Source organism: Carassius gibelio, chromosome A15 (genome assembly GCF_023724105.1).
Source record: "Carassius gibelio isolate Cgi1373 ecotype wild population from Czech Republic chromosome A15, carGib1.2-hapl.c, whole genome shotgun sequence".
Classification (NCBI taxonomy): domain Eukaryota; kingdom Metazoa; phylum Chordata; class Actinopteri; order Cypriniformes; family Cyprinidae; genus Carassius; species Carassius gibelio.
The window spans coordinates 5240141-5259987 of NC_068385.1; the positions used below are offsets into that span (position 1 = coordinate 5240141).

A 19847-nucleotide genomic window follows, 5' to 3' on the forward strand; every position below is an offset into this window, starting at 1 on the left:
GGCTATAAAGGACTACAACGTATAACAACACCATTTGTATAATTTAAACAGATTGTCCCATCACAACCTTCTGGTTGTGAGATTTGTTTTTAATGTTAGAGCCGTGGTGCTGCAGCTGTTAGTCCAGATGTCCCAGGTTCATTGAGCTGTGGTTCTCGTCTGGGTCATGCGGTTTAAGTTTGGCCGTCCTTAGCATTTCCTGGAACTCTCACTACTGGTCTTTTTTTTTTTTTTTCATGTATTTGAAATAAGTCTCTTATGCTTACCAAAAACTGCACTTTTTTAAAGCAGAAATACAGTAAAAACAGTAACAATGATTATGTTTTAATAGTTGCATTTATTTCTGTGATACAAAACAGAGTTTTGAGCATCATTACTCCAATCTTCAGTGTCACATGAGCCTTCAGAAACCGTTCTAAATATGTTGAGTTGCTATTAAGTTATTATCAGTTATTACTGATGCTCAATTATTAATGGTTCTTATTATAAGTGTTGTACAGTTTTTGCTTTTTAAAAATTTTGTGGAAACTGTGATGCATTTCTTTTCTGGATATTTTGACGAATAGAAAGCATTGATTTAATTTGGCAGTCTTTTGTAACTTTATGCTGTCAGTTTTGAAGAACTTTGCCATTTTTGGATGAATTTTAATGCCACCTCACTTAATAAAAGTATTCCTTTTTTAAATTGTATCTTTATATGGTGGTTTATAAAGGTTTTAACAACAATATTAAGCAGCACAACTGTTTTCAACACTGAAAATAAGACATTTGTCTTGAGCAGCAAATCAGCATATTAGAATAAATTCTGAAAAATCATAGCTTTGCATTACAGAAATCAATTACATTTCAAAATATATTAATATCGAAAGCAGAAATTTTAAATTGTAATAATATGTCACAATATTACAGATTTTACTGTATTTTTGATTAAATATGCAGTCTTGGTGAGTCTTTTTCCATAAACAGTAAAAATCATTTTGGACCGGAGTATTTTAGTATGTTAGGTTTTGGTTATTAAAGCTATCAAGCTGATGCAGACCTACTATTTTCTGTGTGAGACGGACAACTGGTCGTGCTCCCTAGAGGATGAGGAGTTGAGCAGAGTGTTATTTTCCATCTCTCAATGCAAACATTTATATTGAATCATAGTTATGTACAGACAGAGTAAGAGATTGAGTCATCCATGGTCAGGACTGTGTGCTGTCCCTGGGGCTGTTGTTAGGTTAACTGTCTTGCCCAATGGCACAGCAGTGGCAAGTATTGCAGGACTGTAACTGCAGAAGCACCATGTATCCCTACAGTAAATGTAAATGAACGCTTTAACATTTAGGAGATGAAAGCACTGCAGTTACTCTGTGTACCAGCACAATGCTTACAAGAAAATTGCAATAAACAGCTTTTGTGAGAAGCATTTGGACAGCTCGGTGAGAATGCCAATGTTTTGCGTGTATCAATCTGCAAACTGAATTTCGATGTTCTACCTCATTGTTCAGAATGCAGATTGAATTCTACTACTACAACCTACACATACACCTCAGCTTTGCACTCTTAAACCGGTCATGGGATCTATTCCAAAACCTTTTGAGCTTCCTACATACTGTATGCAGCATATTAAAGCATCATCGACACATTCCTGATGTGAAAGCTATTGTCTTTGTCTGTGTCTTTATTTCATTCAGTACTGAAGTATTATTCAAAAGTGGTTCAATTTAAGCACAAGGACTGGGATTGGGAACCGGGGTCCTAGAGTAAAGACTAATGTAAAGAAAAGTATTTTACTGGAAGGGTCTTATTAGAAATGTTGCAAATTATGAGTTCATTTGTGTCCTTAAGAACAGCACTTGACCCCATGTTAGTCCTTGGGTTTGCTAAATGAATACTTGTTTAAAGTATATGCTGGTTTCTGTCTCTCACAGTGAACAGACATAACCATCTGAAGGACTTCATGCTGGTAGTATCAATAGTCATCGGACTGGGAGGCTGCTGGTTTGCGTACATCCAAAACCGGCACTCTAAAGACCACATGAAGAAGATGATGATAGACCTGGAGAGCCTCCAGCGGGCAGAGCAGAGCCTTCATGACCTACAGCAGAAGTGAGAACCTGTTCTGCTCTGTCTTTATTTTTAGATTCTTGAACGAGTGTGAGAAACTGTAGTGACTCTTGACGCACTTGGCACTGATGCAAGGCTTTTTTTTTTTTGCACTGTTTTTAAATTGTTTTTTTTGCACCACGAACATGTGTTAGGCAGGCGTCTTCGTCCAATGAAATGTGTCTGATGCTATATTAACCACAGTTTTAAGTCACAGGAAGTTAGTTAGTTAGGTAGTTTTTGAAAACTTGCAGAGCTTGTTTTGATATTCAAAAAGACAAGGTTATGGAATAACCTTGACCTCCAGGTGAGCCTTGTACTCCTGTTTATAGTGAGTTAAACTACTGACATATGACTTGCGCACAGGAGCTCATTAAGTGTTTTTTTTTTAGCCTTTTTTTAAGTGTCTTTTTTTATTTATTTTAAGATTCCTTTCTAAGGGAACAGGATATGAAGCCTCATGGGAGTAAACTGCTGTAGAGAACATCTGTTCAAAAAGAAAGAGGGATGGCTAGAAAATGAGTATCTGTCTAACTATCTGTCTGTCTGTCTATCGTTCTGTCTATCTGTCGTTCTATTTGTCGTTTTATCTATCATTCCATCCATCATTCTACTATTCTATCTACTGTTCTATATATTGTCCTATCTGTCATCCCTATATGTCATTCTATTGTTTTATCATTATATAATTCTAGCTGGCGTTCTTTCTGTAATTCTATTCATCTTAATTTGAAAGACGTAAGGCTGATTTATACTCAACGCGTCCGCAAGTTCGCTTGTGTAATATGACGTCATTGGGTTGTTGTCGCAAGTTAATTTTCAGTGCGCGCAAACTCATTTTGTGTGCCAGTATGAAGAAGTAACAGTTTAACGTGAAGTTTAAACTCCATCAGGTGCTTTTTGATGGAAAATAATTTTTTGCATACAGTAGTTTGTCCAAGGCTTTTTATTTGAAGAAATTATTAATTCATCAACTCCTTCATCACAAGACTTGTACCGGCTAATGACTTTTCACCGGTGATTCCCAGCTGTTTTAGAGGACAATTACTCCATGTTGCCCCCTGTCGTTTCAAATAATAGAACAACGGCGAACGCGACAAGTATAAAAGCCTCATCCTTTTGGGTAGTTGCCCACGCAGTCAGCGGAGGCTTGCCAGGCGAAAGTTTAAATCCTGCTTGAAAACTGCATATTTGATAAAATAGTACCTTGTGGTGCTTGTAATGTCACATTAAACTAAGCCTGTTAACCTCGTTACTGTTTTTGAAGGCACCAACATACAAATATACAATTTATCTTAATATGACATTATGAAATATAATATTCACTTTCTTTGTCTAATTGACGGTTTACAACTATGCAAACTGTATGTTCTCAAACTAGAAAAGGCACCAGTTCAGAGAATGACCCATAGCTCACTGAGAATATTTACCAGCAAGTGTTCAATAGTTCAGCAGTGTTTGAAAACCATTACACATATGCTAAAAATCCTAAGGAAAGTGAGAATGCAGATGATGCTCTGATCCCGCAATATCAACTGTCATCCACTAGCTTCCTGTAGAAGTCCTCATGCAGACTCATAGTCTGTCACCTTTTGAGAGAAAGGCACAGGAGTGTGTGTGTCAGGAAGAGTTCTTGTATCCCTTTAACATGTGAATGAAGTGTGAGAGTGTGTGTGAAGAAGACGGGGCAGTGGGAACTATCAATAGTGTGTTTGTTACAGTGGAGAACGTCCAGCATGTTATGTTCTGACAAACCGGCCGTGTCACCGGGTCACGTCTCTGGGGTTTGGTGGGTGAGTGGCCTACAGTGCTTCGGTCGCCCCAGAGGGAGGTTAAACTCTCGGGCAGTTATGTCATGCATGAACGCAGGTCTTTGTGGGCTGTCCTTTCCTAAAAGTAAATTTATTTTAATGTAGGCTTGTTTTAGGAACATTTCGAGATGAAACAGTGTCGTTTTGCTCTTAAAACAAGCTGCAGTGGCTGTTGGAATTTATGCATTTATTTCTCCATTTGAGATCAATTGTGAAGGCTTATCAAAGCAGTTGAGTCAGTCTTTCTAGTAGTTTCCTGTGTAGGTGTGTTGATGCATTTCACACCAGACAAACCTCTTCTCGAATGCTTCCAAATTACCACATGCCTGATCTCTGTCCATTCACTCTGAGTCAGAATCGAGGCGTGATGTAAACTGCTCATTCTGCATTGCAATTTACAATTCAGTATGATTAGAAGTAGAATTATGCGTGTGAGGTAGGGTGTTGTGGGTGGGTGGCATTGCTATCCAGTTGCTTTAGTGTGCCACTATTGGGTTGCTAGGTCATTCTGGTTTGTTGCAGTGGTATTGGTAGATGTTTAGATGATTACATTACCAGTCAAAGTTCAAAGAATTCACAAGTTTAAAATTGTACACATTCCATTTCATTTGAGAGCAGGACATTAGTATTTATACTGCTACTACTACTGCTACTGTTTTATGTAATAAATTATACATGCATACACTACCAGTAAAATTATTAGATATTGTTTTTATGTTCCTGAAAGAAGTGACCAAGGCTGCATTTGTCAAAACAGCAATATTGTGAAATTATTACCATTTAAAAGAATGGTTTGCTCAAATAAAGTCTTGGTGAGCGTTATAGACTTCAAAAACATTTACAAAATTGTAATTTTTTCAGATTTGTGTGTATTTTTATTTAACTTTTTTATAATATATAATTTTATAAATAAATGAATTTCATTTCACTTTAGCTTTCAAAACTTCTTTCAAATATTTCTAAAAACCATTGCAAAGAGTTTAATTAAGAATTACTTAATTGAAAAGCTATGTTCATGCATCATCTACTCTTTTGTTTGTAGTGTCTTTTGTTTTCAGAACTGTACTTTCACCAGCATGTAAGAATGTTTTATTTGAATGTGAGAGTAAAACAAACAATCGTCGTTCAAGTTCAAGCAAAGATGGCAGGTCAGGCAGAATGTTTTGTTTGAATATGGAAAAACTAGGAATTGAATTAAACGATTCAAATTTTAGCTCCCTGATAGTAATTCTTTCATAAAGAGTTTTAAGAGTGTAAATGAGACGACTTGTCTTTCTAGATATTTGTTGTTGACTTGTAACACTGAGATATGATTTCTTGATTTGGAGGATGGTGAATGGCAGAGGTCAGGATTGAGTGCTGTAGATTTTCAGTCTTGGCTGGAAGTTCAGATCACCTTACACTAGTCCTTCACTGAATGACCACTTCTCCCCCCATCCACCTGTTTGTTTTTCCATCAGGCCTCTGAAGCCTTCGGTCTGCCATCTTCTGGATATTATTGACACTGCATGAGACATACAGCAATTGTATCCATTCAGTCCAATTCCAAATTAACCATCATTTTCTCCATGGAGAATCAGATTTTTAACATAAAACAGACCTGACATGTGATATATACTGCTGAAAAAGCTCAAGTCAATCTGGTTTAAGCTTCATTTGAAAAAAAAATTTTCAATTTGAAGAATTATGCTACTAAGAATCCTGCAGTGATTGATATCGTGTCTTCTGAGGCAGTCCAGTGTCCCCTAAACGTTTGTTATTGGAAATGCCTCAAGAGAAGCCCTCAGACAGATAAAGCCTTTTCCTTGAAGTGAAGATTGATCTGAGGTCTTATATAGACTCGACTGAGTAAATCAGGGGCTCTGCTGTTCCTCTCTCTGTCGCCAGGAAAAATGGTTAATCCTGTCGTAGCTCAGGGAAGCCTAGAGTTGTCAGTGTTGTTTCTGCTCCTCTTTTGTGCTCGATATGACCTCATCTATTTTTTCTTCTTTTCTTTTTAAAGCCACACCCTAGTTTTGCAACCAGAGTTTCCTATGAGTGTAGTTTTTGGCTGAAGGTGATGGAATTGTGTGTGAAAACGTCATGTGAAATTGGTGCTAATTAACTAATGTGCTATTAACAATGGATTTATATGATGAGCAGGCATGACCTGTTTTTGAGTGTGTATTTTTATGGGTAGTTTTTCAAAATCACAAACTTTGTTTCTGTTTAAAACAAAACTCTAACTTTGAACCTTAAGCATCTTGCTGGACCTGAATCTAAAAAGAGCACAGCTGGGTTTAAGGAGCTGCCGAGATTTAACTTCTGAATGCTAATCTGTGGTTTTTGTCTGACATAATTTTTTATCAAGCATGCTTTAGTTTCCTGTCATTAGTAATATTTTGTTTTAGCATCTTTATCCTTGCATCTTATCTATTGGTCTTGCTGCACAACTATCGGTTTGCTGAGCTGTGCTAAACACAATCTTGGTGGCTCATAACCAGTGAGACATCATAGAGCTTAGATCCGCTCCAATAACTGATGCCAGTGAAATCACACATGCAGAAGTTTGTTCACAGTCTACTGGTTTTGAATAATAGTCTTTTCTTGACTTTTGCACTGCGGTCAAACAAAATTCATTTCTTAAACATTTTGTACTTGCAGAATATAACACTAGTGATCTGCGACTTATACTGTGTGTTTTTTTTTGCCTTCTCGCAGACTGCAGATAGCTCAGGAGGAACACCGTTCAGTGGAGGTGGAGAAGGTAAACCTGGAGCAGAAGCTGAGGGATGAGATCAATGCTGCCAAACAAGAAGCGCAGAGACTGAAGGGGCTCCGAGAGGGAACTGAGAACGAGCTGAGCCGACAGAAATATGCAGAGGAGGAGTTGGACCAGGTAAAAGTCCCCTAATAAATAAGCAAGAAGTTCAAGTGTGGTTAGACTTAGATATACATGTTCTAAGTTTGTAGAACTTAAATTAGCTGGTTCTGCAATACCGCCCATTATTTTTGATCTGGTCAGGAAGTGGGTGGAAATGCTTGCAAGATGATCTGAAAGGTTGTCAACAAAATGATTTCCTGTACTAATGAAGTTTGAGTATCTTCCCAGTGCAGTATCTAGTGTACCACCACACTGTGGCCTACTTTACTCAGCAGTTACCGCAGTGCTGTTGCATAACGGGCAGTTTAATACTTCAGATCTGGTGAAAAATCTTTGCAGAAGCTGATCACAGAATTGTAACAAGCTCCAGTGTGTCAAGGACAGCAAGTGGTTCCTTCTGTGACTGTATATGTATATTATGTATATTATTCAACCTGTATTTGTGGCATCTCTGCATGTTATTGGATGAATTGTTTGTTTTCATGTTGGTCTATTAAAACCCCGGTGCTAAGTGGGTATTCTGGGTCAGAGGGCGGTACAAATCTCTGTGGGTTTGAAGCTCATTAGCACTGTTCTATAAGGAAAGGGACCTTTCGGCTCTCCGAACCCTCAGCCCACTCCCCTAGGCTCTTATTGGATGAGATCTGTTATTTACTGCTATAATGGAGGAGTTGATTGTGTTTTTCCTAGTAAGGTTAGGTTGGGGTGTAAAGCTTATCTGTGACTAATTATTTTGCATCTTGTCGTAGCAAAATGTTTCAGGTGGTGAAATTTATGCCATTTATTCTCATTAGCTTGCCAACTGATTCATTCGTGAGTCATGTAAATTAGCTAATTGTTCTAATCGCATATGCAAAGAATGTGATAAATAGAAGTTAAAAGGTTAAATACTATGTTGCAATTTCAGTATCCAAGTGTTTGGGTTGTTATTTTGCAGCATTTACCAATTTCGTAGGGTGCTGTGTGGCAAGGTTATTGTTAACTAAACTAAAACCATTTAAAACAATTTTTTTAATTAAATAAAAAAAAATACAACTTAAGCTAACTTCCAAGACAATAGTTCTCAGTATTGTTTAGTTTAACTTGAAGTACTAAAATTACTTAAACATAAATGAGCTGATAAGAGTGATTTCTGAATTGATGAAAAAATGCTCCCATCTGAAAGCAGCCTTGTGAGGTTTGCTTGATGACCTGCTTTGCTTTGTTCTCTGATCTGATGTGTCTCTGGCGCTCCCTGCAGGTGCGAATGGCCTTGAGGAAGGCAGAGAAGGAGCTGGAGTCTCGCAGTAGCTGGTCGCCTCCTAATGCCCTGCAGAAATGGCTGCAGCTCACTCATGAGGTGGAGGTGCAGTACTACAACATCAAAAAACAGAACGCAGAGAGACAGCTGCAGGTGGCCAAAGAGGGGGTAAGCAGCATCTGCCACAGTCATTCATTTAGCTGAGATGGAACAATGGTAAACACATTTAGATTTATTAATTACACTGCAGCTTTGTTGTAGGACAACCCTAGATGATGAAACTTTACTAGGTCTAAGATGATAATAGAATGCTATTAATGATAATAGCCAAATAAGTGTATATTTTAATACTTTTTTGTAATGTAAGGTTTGACTAGGATTCTAAACTCTATATAATAATACTCTAATATAATAATAAAAAAAAAATACACCCTTTTTTTAGGCAGAAAAGATTAAGAAGAAGAGAAATACTTTATTTGGTACGTTCCATGTGGCACATAGTTCTTCACTGGATGACGTGGATCACAAAATACTTACAGCCAAGTAAGTCACAGTAACATTTCTCAATATTTCTGAATGCTAATTTAAAAATAAAACGACATAATAATAAAATGTAAAAAAATTTTTTTTTTTACTTTTTAACACATATTGCCTTTAATGTCTTTCTGTCAAGGCAAGCTCTGGGTGAGGTAACCGCAGCTCTGAGAGAGAGACTCCATCGTTGGCAGCAGATTGAGATCTTAACAGGCTTCTCGCTGGTCAATAACCCAGGCCTGCCTTCTCTGGCCTCTTCTCTCAACCTGGACCCCAGCTTCATGGGCGGCCGCGGCACACCCCAGCACTTCATGTCTGAAGACATGGATGACATGGACGAGGACATAGTGGCACCAGGAACGCTCCAATGTAAGGACTTGCTGGACAGTGATGGGGATAAGCCCCTTTCAGCCAAAGGCCAGCAAAGACCTTGTGGTCTTTGGACCAAATCTAAATATCCCTAGTTTTGAGCTATTTAGATTGAATTGATTTTTGTTGTCTGTCTGTGTGCAAGCTCTGTCAGAAATGGTTGTGTGCACCAAGCATGTTTGCAAAAAAACAAATCTTATAATATGCTTTCTGCAGGAGAATTTTTTCCCCATCTACAGATCTGTATTACACAGAGTGGAGTACTTCAAGATCTGCACCACACATTGCTGTCATATGATTTTGATAAAGCAACTATGCACACTTGTTTATTTTTTTTAGTTTATCATATTATATATGATGGAGGGTAACGGAGTAGGCCAGAACAAACCGGTCCACGTGCAAGTTAAGATTAGAGGTCTTAAGTCGAAGTCTGAAGTTGTTGTTGTGGATTGTAATAACTGTAATGTGTGAAATAATGTTATCAAACAAGCTCAAAGAAAATAGTTGTTTTCCCAGGTACAAAACATAAAATAAAATTGGTGTTTACTGTGCAAAATGTATTAATCTTGACATTTGTATTGCTTATCTGTCTTTTTGCACAATATATATTTTTTGCTGTTTTAACAAATAGTTAATTTTCATAGCTTTTTTCATATTAGAACTTGTTTGCTCAAGGATTTATACAAATCCTTTAAGTATTTTAACTGATTGAGCAAATCACTCCCAAAATGTTCTTGTGTTAGTAGTACTGTTATTAACAGTTGCACCCCTACCCTTGCCCTTACCCCCTCCAGATGCAGCGTGGCTAATGGGCCGCCGAGCAAGTGATCTCTGGTCATTGAATTCGGATTGCCAGTCATTTTGGAAGTACTCTGGTGGGCTAAACTACCATGCCCTTCACCCCAGCCACTCCTCTTACTTCCTCTTGTTTTCCTGTACCTCTCTTCTTTAAAGCGAAATGCTGCTCATAACCCTAGCTACTACAAAGAGAAACTGGACCGAAAGAAACACTGTCTACACACCTCAATCTTGTTCTTGTCCACAGCCGTGAAATGGTTTACTCTCAAATGCATGACCTCTCTTAGCTTTTGTTTTCTAATCTGTTTATAACATATCACTAAGTTCAGACTTGCAATTTGATCTTTACATGATACTGTTTTACATTTTGTGCATCTTAATCTTTGAGTCTGAAAAGTAAAATAGACACGTTTTACTTCCGTAGCACACATTCTTGGTCTAGTCATAAACAATTAGAGTTAAGTATAAAGTAGAAGTATAAAGATATTTAATCAAAATATAGCAATCACCTATATATATATATATATATATATATATATATATATATATTTCCGTATAAACTGACATCACCAGTCCCTTTTGTTTTGCACGATCCAATCAATTCCTGATGGATAGAAACAGGAAATGCAATAATGAAGGAATGCATTAAAGGGATGGTTAGGGTCCAAACTTGACCACAACTTCATTATTGTGTCTATTTTTGAAAAAAGCCACTCAGACTGTACATTTTTCCGCCTTAACACCTTCTTGTTTCACCTTTTCCAGCTTGCCACCCATCACCCAATGTTATTACAGTGTCTGCATGCTTTGAGTCATTAGAGTCATTTCAATAAGTGACCTTATTGTTTTGTGCCCCAACAGCTCCCAGTATGATGTCACTCCGGCAACGGCACATTGACCCGCAGCTGGCCCTGGGTTCGCAGAGGTTGGTAGAGAGTTGTCTCTCACTTGGTGGTCAGGAAGGGGAGGGTAGCTTGTACTCGTCCAGGTCTAGGACAGCGATACGCCAGGCACGCAGCCAATCTTTTGGGCACTTTGACTTTCTGGGACTGCCTCCTCTTTCCTCAGCAGTGTCTCATCCTGCTATCTTCTCGGCTGTCTCATCCCACGCTCCCCACTGCTCTTCTATCACTACTGCCCCTCATGCATCCCACTATCACTCTTCACATTTCCAGCCTATGGACACCATCCCAGACCTCCCCTATGATGCAAGCCCAGAGCGCTCCCGCCATTGCGACAGCTATGGGTATCACTTCATTCTGTTGTGCTTGATTTGTGCTTTTCACTTGGCATGATCCTGGGACTTGGTCCAAAACATTTAACAGGCCTCTTTTACTACACATTTCACACTTTCTAGTGAACCACTACTTACGTGGGGTTTGTTGTTGTAATTGTCTATACTCACTACAGTTCATGACAATGCGGCTTTTAACTTGGTTGGGCCATTTTAACTTCCTGCAACATTCCATCTTGTTGGTTAATGTGTTCTTGCAATGTTTGTTCCCTGCTTTGAACTAATTCTCACACCTGCATGCCTGATTGATCATGTTGTGCAGGGGTGGGTCACATTCTGCAGAGTGTAGCTCAGGGCTCTTCCACTCCAGTCCTGGAGGGCCAGGGTCCTGCAGACATAAGTTTCAACTTGAGTTAAACTGGGTCTGGATTTGGACTTGAAGAGTCTTAGTTAGCTTGAACTTACCTTTGTGCACTTGCCTGGAAGTTTCTAAAAGTGTTGAAGATATTGATTAGCTTGTTCACGTGTGCTTATTTGGGATTGGTGCTAAATTCTGCAGGAAAGTGGCCTTCCAGAAGCAGGACTGGACACCCTTAATGTTTGGTTTCTCCATGTCAGGGTTTGGGCTAAAGGGATAAAGCTATGGGCACAAGGGCTTACTGGGGATGCACTCATCAATATTGCAACAATTTTTTGTCATGCTGAACGAAAATAATAACTTTATTTGGTAGGTGTAGATGTTAGTAAAACAGTGTGATAGGTTGCAAATTTAATTTGTTATTTTATGGTGATATTTTGCATCATTCCAGCCTTAGCTGTATCCCTTCTAGCCACAACCCTGTCTGGGCTGTCCAAATCCTGTTGCTGGATGGCTACCTTCTTGTAGAGTTTAGGTCCAACATGCATACATTTGCTTGAAAGCAGGAGCAGTACTTTTCTAGTGCTGGGTAGTTAAGCCTTGGCATGCTGTGCTTCAGTTTAGACCACTTTCAGGTTGGAAATGTTGCCATTATTGCGGGCTTCATCCTAAGGGGCTTGGGTAGCAGTAAATGCAGTGTTATCTTATTGTGCTTTCCCACTGCACGGCATGGCACGGCTCGCTTTGGGGGTGGGGGGCTTTCCACTGTGTACAGTACTTTTTTCAGTACCACCTCGTCTGAGGTTACAAGCAAGCCATACCATTACCAAAATGTGACATGTAAACCCTGCAGATCACGCTGACACGTGACACGCTAGATTAAAAAGAATGAGTGCACCTTTTTTAAACAACAAAATAATGGCTGTTTTGTGGTTTGTTGAGGAAGTACAGATGTCCCTCTTGTTGATAGCCGAGGAGCGGATTGAGCGAGAGCTTGATGGGATGACACGGAATGAATAAACATTTTCAGGAATCATGGCTGTAGAGGCAATGCAACTTTAACAACATTTCTAATCCTGCCCACTATAAATTGATACTGAACTTCAGTCGAAACGCTAACAGAGTCAAGCCGTGCCGAGCCGAGCAGTACTATGCAGTGGAAAAGTGCCATTACATATAACCAGCAAGATGTCTCGACTGTTTATGATTAGTCTAATATCTCACTAATTTTTTTTGTTAATTTCACTATTTTCATTCACAGGGACTTGAATCGCTCAGACTCTGATTCCTCCTTGTGTATATCCCAGACTGGCGAGCAGCTACGCCTATCCTACAGTTCCAAAGGCTTCCCTGTGAAGCCCACTTCACTTCTGCATGGCCCCCATTCATGCTCTGAAGAGGGAGCTCACTCCCAAACCCATAACGGAGGCAACAGAGTTCCTGATGGGGGTGCATCTCCTGAAGGAGTTTCTGAAAGTCCCATATTAATGAAGAAGGTATATGGCATAGAGAAATCCGTCAGTATGAGCGAGATCCAAGTCTCACAAGCAGCGATGTCTATGTCGGAATCCTCACGCTCCTTAAGCCCAAACTCCACTGAATCCGATACCCCGTCCCCCACTGGACTGACTGGGGAGAAGGCTGGAAACCGCATACCACAGATCTCCTCGAAAAAAAGCCCCCTAGAGGAGGACAGTGTCTCCATATGTGAAGACACTGACTCTGTTGCCAGTCGCAAGAGACCTACCTTCAAGATCTTTAAAAAACAGAAGAAATAAGACAACTGTGGACAGCCGTTTTGTTTTTCTCTTACAGTCCTTTTTGTCGTGTTCTTAATATACATGTTTTGATTTTTATTTTTTTTCTGGTCAGAAGTTACGGCACCACCAGACACGTTTCCGAGGTCTTTATAGAAATGTTTGCTTTTTCAGAGGAACACTTAGGAACAAGCATGATTTTGGGGGAGGGTGGGAATGACACATCAGTGGGAATGGGATGGACTATTTTTTTTGAGAATGTAATGCATTATTTATTCAGCAGGAGACCGTGCCAGACTTTCAAAGGAATCTCCCCTCTGATGGACTTTTCTTTCCTTGTATAATCCGTATCAGTTTGCATGTCTTCGCCTTTGTTTGATTGAACTTTGAATGCTCCTAGATGTTTGCCTGGTTCTTGTTCCCCTTTGCTTAAAACACGAAACAGCCTGGTTCTCTCATTTCTATCAGCACACTCCTTTGTCTTTCAAGTTAAAATGAATTGTCAGCTTAGTGTTAAATGGTACTCTTTGATAAGTGTTTGTCAATGGTCAGAGTAACTGTAAAAGGGCTGAACTATCAGTGTGAAACTCCCCTAAAATATGTTGCACTATTTCTGAATGTTGATGTGTCGGTTTTGTAAAGATAATTAGTATACGCTGGAATACACACTAAAACCTTTACACAAACCAAGACACTGAACGTATCTGTAAGGCTTCAGGGATTTCTAGTATGTTGAAGAATTACGCGATTAGAATTAACTGATCATTGCCGATCGTTCCAAATCATTTAGAAAATACAAGGAGCTTTATGAACATTCACATTTGTTTTTTTGAGCATTTACTCTTAACTATGCCCTGTTTGCTGACTGTTTCTAAAGACATCATCCAAAATCCAAGTACCAAAGACAATATGTCTTTAAAAAAAGAATATAAAGAAAATGTATGGTGAATGGATACCTTAATTGGCTCAAATTACAAGGAGTAATTACAGTTTTAGCAGATCTTTCCATCTTTTTATTTAAAGTGCCAAACTAAAGCCAGAAAATGTTATACATTTCCCGAAGGTTATATTTCTGTTTTATCAGACCACTGATCTTAGATATGATCTTATCTTAATTAGGTTATCTATAGAGGTAAAATAGTCCTTTTTTTTTTTTTTTTTTTTTGCTGAATTTGTTCATATTTCTTTGACCCACAAAGTTGAATACTTGATTTCTGGTGCCAAGCCACATGCAATTACTGTTATAATGGAGTGACTTGCCTTTAAATGGTCAGATTTTCGGGTAGATGGATTTTACCACTGTGCATTTTCAGAGGAAGTGGAGAACAGTCTCTGCTCTTCTTGTGGGTTAACATGATGTTCACTAAGATGCATGTTTTTTAACCCAGATCACTGAAAATGACAAGCACATTTTTTTTTGAAAATATAGGATGTCAAGAATCATTAAACTTGGTGAGGGATGTCACTAGGCATTTTTATAGTTTTTATCCACAGGCAAACCAAAGCAGCGCTGCATGAATCATCACCTGTTTCTTCTATCATTTCTTTTGTGAAAGAGGGTACATACCACATCCAAATGTATGTAAACCAATCAGTCTTTAACAGGCATACAACTGTGCAGATGTATTAGTTTCATCTGTGCCTCTTTTGCACGAAGAAGCTCTTTTGTCTGTGAGTATGTCCGTGTGCGCGCGTCAGTCTGGTCCAGTTGAACTGCACTTCACAGTGTTAATGCATGTTCTCAAACATGGACGGGAGAGATGGGAAATGTTTTAGACTGTTCCCCATTTAGATATTCCAGTTCAGTTCTCAGTTTGAGCTATTTATGCCTATACTGTACAGAGAGGTGGAGACACAAAGTAAAAAAAAAAAATAGAATTTTGCATCTTCTGTAATGTTCAAATTTGTAGTCTTATAATTTTATGGCACTCCTGCATGAAGCAATAAAATTGGTTTTAAAATGACTGAGATTTTCATTATTCCATATAGTTTTCCATGTTGATATATACTGTAGACCCCCAAACTTCTAAATATCTATTTATCTGGTTGACAGCCAAACAGATCTGTTTGCAATGTCACATACAGTTACAGACCAAAAGTTTGGACACACCTTCTCATTCAAAGAGTTTTCTTTATTTTGATGACTATGAAAATTGTAGAGTCACACTGAAGGCATCAAGGGCTATTTGAGCAAGAAGGAGAGTGATGGGGTGCTGCGCCAGATGACCTGGCCTCCACAGTCACCGGACCTGAACCCAATCGAGATGGTTTAGGGGTGAGCTGGACCGCAGAGTGAAGGCAAAAGTGCCAACAAGTGCTAAGCATCTCTCGGGGAACTCCTTCAAGACTGTTGGAAGACCATTTCAGGTGACTACCTCTTGAAGCTCATCAAGAGAATGCCAAGAGTGTGCAAAGCAGTAATCAAAGCAAAAGGTGGCTACTTTGAAGAACCTAGAATATGACATATTTTCAGTTGTTACTTATATAAACTTTTTGTTACATATATAATTCCACATGTGTTAATTCATACTTTTGATGCCTTCAGTGTGAATCTACAAATTTCATAGTCATGAAAATAAAGAAAACTCTTTGAATGAGAAGGTGTGTCCAAACTTTTGGTCTGTACTGTATGTAAATATGTACATTATTTATGTACTTATACGGATAGGGGAACGTGTTTACTGTTTTACTTTATTACCCAGAATGCTGTTTCCTACTGAATTCCCCTCAATGTCACGTGCTGTGCTGTTATTCCAGTTAAACTTCCTGTGGGTGTGGCTAATTATTTGAAATGGAGCTAATTCTGAAATTCACAACATTCATTGGCATATCTGTACTGGGCACAGTTATAGCATAATTTAAAAATGCATTGGGTGTTTATTAATATTACACATGGACTTGAAGCCTCACTTGTACATTCCAGTGCTAATTACAGTTGTCCAGTATCTTATACAGCGCATAACCTGAGAGTAAAGATTTATGAGCTTTGCAATATATGCTTTAGAGGGTGGAAGTCCTCCGTCCTGTTTGCTTAAACACTTAGACCTGCAGCTCAAACAGGGTGTCATTTCGGGCATGTTTGCGTGCTCGGGTACCTGCTTTGTCATTTGATCACATGAAAACCTGCGCTGCAACGGTCCTTGATGCACCCTTTACGCGTTAAGTACAGTTAAATTCAGTCGTGCACATTCAGGTTCTGGTTTCTTTCAATACTGGATCTACCTCAGTTTTCCACAAGTACTGGACCTGCGAGCCGGGACATTCCAGATCTCGAGTGGTGACCGTGAGTTTTCCTGACTGACTTGTGTACCGACCTGATTGGGTCTATTGAGTGGTTAGATCGGACCGGAGTCTAATTGGACTGGACAGGTTTCCAGGAACCAGTGTGACAGTTCCCCTCGACTTTTACTCGTCGACCCTTTAAACAACACCAGCTTTGTGCCAAATGGGACACAGATTTGCTTGAGAATATCACTGAAAATAATAATGCTATCTGAGGTTTCATTGTGCCATGGTAAAGAATATCTGTTTCGGCCAGCAGAGGGCAGTCTTGCAAAGCATTTGAAGTCAATGGAGGTTCGAGGAGCTCAAACTCATTAATTAAAGATCATATTATCTTGTATTAACAGGGCCAAGGAGTTCCAAAAGATGTTCAGAGAGCTGTGAAATTCCCGGAGAAAGCAATTGATCAAGTACATCTAGCAAGTGTTGCATAAATATTTGTTTAAAACCAGGGGTTTTAAAACTGTGTTTAAAGGCTGGAAATTGTGCTGAGGGTTTTGTTGAACTTTTTTTTAAGGGAAGATATAAATAAGATTAAACAAATAAAAAAAAAATTATATATATTTTAAAAAGTAAACAATAAAAATAATTATTTAACATAATTGGAACTAAATATTTTAAAAATATTTTTGTTTTATATAATAAATGTATTTACAAATAAAGTTGCCTTTTACATTTTTATGACTAGATTTCTCATATGTGGATGGACATATTTGGGGATTTTCAGAGATTGAAAACCTCCAGTTCAGTCCTCAGTGTGTTTATGATTGTTTATTGTTTATTTTTGTTAATTTCGTCATATCTTGAATTATTTTGGCTTTAAAGGGTTACTCCACCCCAAAATGGAAATGTTGTCATTAATCACTTACCCCCATGTCGTTCCAAACCCATAAAAGCTTTGTTCGTCTTCGGAACAGAATTTAAGATTTTTTGGATGAAAACCGGGAGGCTTGTTACTGTCACTGCCAAGTAAAATACACTGTCAAGGTCCAGAAAAGTATAAAAGACATCACCTGAATACAGTAGTTCATCTGCCATCAGTGGTTCAACCGTTATGTTATGAAGTGATGAGAATACTTTTTGTATGTGAAGAAAACAAAAATAATGACTTTATCCAACAATTTGTCTCCTTTGTGTCTCTCCGCATCCCTGAAGTGCTATTTTGGAGAATATGAGCTGAACTCAAGTGGCGTACCCTTTTCTATGTCAGCCAGAAAATGTATCCTTGTTGCGCGGCTGACACAAAAGAGCGTATGCCTCTTACAACAAATTTTTTACAACATGTTTTCCACATAATCCACGACCTGTAAGTGATTTTTACATCCTGCAGGGGTCCATTGGTCACTGCTCTGGGCTGGTACTACGAGCAGTATGAGAACGATTACAAGAAGGTCTGTGGGAAGAAGCTGATGCCAAAGATCACCCTGAAGCTGCCATGAATCTGGGAGTTTTTCTACTCTCCGGGCCTCTATCCTGGACAACCTGCCGACCAGGTAAACACTCTGCTCAACATGCTTATGTGCTGTTAACTCTTATTAACCTAATAAAGAGTTTATTTAACTATGACTTTGCTTGTTCAATAGTTTAGGGCATTTAATACTATTAGCCCAGAGAGGACACTTAAATGGTGGCATTGAATTGGGTTATATTTGGATTCATGGGTTTTCCAGCCAAATTGCCAGACGCCCGGCAGAGGCTGTTCTGTATGTAACTCAACATAATATATATAATTAATATTATATATATTTGTACATTTAGATATAAAACCAAGCTTTATTAACCCTTCACAAGCATTGCGCAACTTATAATTGGCTGAAAACACTATGCACGTGTTCACTTAATGTAAATGGGCATGATGCCTCTGCTACCCATAATCCCCTAGAGTAGACGATTCAATCTTCTGTGGCTCAAAGCTGTTTCTTACTGACATTTTGTTATTGGATGTTTTGGGAATATATGTTTTTTTTTTTTTTTTTTTTGGTCTTTGAACTTTAGTTGGGTTAAATGGGCATCTGAACAGAATGGATATCTGGGAATCGTCTTGAGAAACGGACTGAATGCCGATTTCAAAGGAGACTGTTTGAGTGGCCACAGAGTTATATTAATGTATAATTCTCACATTATTAAATTACAACATAAATGTCCTTTTAGATTTCATTTACATTGTAAAAGGATGTTGCAAAGGCCACTTTCTATTGTTTATTTCGTCCTCTCTCTCTCTCTCTCTCTCTCATTGTTGCAGTATTATGTCTTTGGTTTATTGTCTGAGTGCTGCAGAGAGTGGATTTGTAGCTGCTCAGTTTAATGTGGCATACCTGTGTGAACTCAACTCAGTGAGTCTCTTCTAAACTCTTGCTTTAGATTCAGATAAGCATGTTCACTCGATGTCTTTGATAGATATTTTCTATCTTTATACTGCAGGACTCTTTGGATCCAGCGCTGGTGACTCTTGTGCCTGTTAAGATATTATAACATGTCGATACAGGCTCAAGATCAGGCTCCTTATGGTAATTTGAACAAATCTAAGAATAAAAAATGAATTAAAATGACAGTAAAAATGTATTTTGTTTATCCCTTAAAAAAAGTTATAACAAATATAAAATGTAAGTCTATATTTTAATGAATTTAGTGGGAAGAGTTATTAATTGTATTTTTATCTGCATCTGCTACATCTGCTGCAGTAGAATATAAAATGAATGTAATTTAGTGTGGGATACGGTGGCAGTCATACTGTATATCTTTATTGTGAACTGAAATGCTCGTGGTGAAGGACACCTGAGGTTGGACTCAGTGTCCTGCGTCAGTACATGTGTGCTCTTTCTCAAGCTCCCTGCTGCTTAAGCTGGAGTCTCTGCATGTGGTGATGGATATGTTTCCTCTCAGCTTTGATCAGAATGGGAGATCGGTTCTATGGTGAACGGGCTTTGGGCAGAAAAGAGGTTTCTGATGCAGCAGAGATGTACAAGCGAGCAGCACTCGAACAAACCACAGGTACCAGTGACAGCAAACGGACTGAAGTTTAACCTTGAATGATCAGCAATTGTGATTATTTAATCAATTATTAATCTCAAGTCATTATTTGTGGGAAAAAAATAAAATAAAATAATTTGTTTGTTCGAAAAGGCATGTTTGTTTATTTGTTTATTTATTAATAATATTATATTATAAATTATTTTAAGAGGCTGTATTTGTTCTAAGAAGTATTGTTTATGTCTTTGTTATTTTTTGTTTGTTTGTTGTTTTTCTGACAAGTGATATTTGTTTCTTTTTAAAAACTATGCATGTTGATAATCTGTTCCAAGAAGTTCCGTTTTGTTTGCTCTAAAAAAAAATGTTTCTTTTAACAAGCTGTTTGTTTGTTTTTATTTGTTCTAACAAGTATTTCTGTTTGATTTGGGATTTTTCTACAAGCAATATTTTATTTTAACAGCCAAAATTTGTTTATTTATTCATTTGTTTTAATGCCCAATTTGTATTTGTTCTAATAGGATTTTCATTTATTGTCTTTTA

General features: G+C 38.2%; 1 protein-coding gene and 1 pseudogene across 4 annotated transcripts in view; both read left to right on the forward strand.

Annotated features, from left to right (window-relative positions):
* The window catches only part of LOC128029009 (stromal interaction molecule 1), a 34753-nt gene extending 19734 nt beyond the window's left edge, over positions 1-15019 (forward strand). The window contains exons 7-14 of one of the 4 annotated variants that reach the window (XM_052616445.1): positions 1917-2094; positions 6603-6780; positions 8006-8173; positions 8448-8548; positions 8679-8908; positions 9703-9783; positions 10568-10952; positions 12560-15019. In XM_052616445.1, the coding sequence (XP_052472405.1) occupies positions 1917-2094; positions 6603-6780; positions 8006-8173; positions 8448-8548; positions 8679-8908; positions 9703-9783; positions 10568-10952; positions 12560-13076 (1838 nt within the window). In that variant the 3' untranslated portion in view covers positions 13077-15019. The remainder of the gene's footprint in view (positions 1-1916; positions 2095-6602; positions 6781-8005; positions 8174-8447; positions 8549-8678; positions 8909-9702; positions 9784-10567; positions 10953-12559) is intronic. The other 3 variants (XM_052616447.1, XM_052616446.1, XM_052616448.1) reach the window with 3 other exon arrangements.
* Positions 15020-16130: 1111 nt separating this feature from the next.
* On the forward strand, positions 16131-19415 carry LOC128028841 (protein sel-1 homolog 3-like; annotated as a pseudogene).
* The last annotated feature ends 432 nt before the right edge of the window (positions 19416-19847 follow it).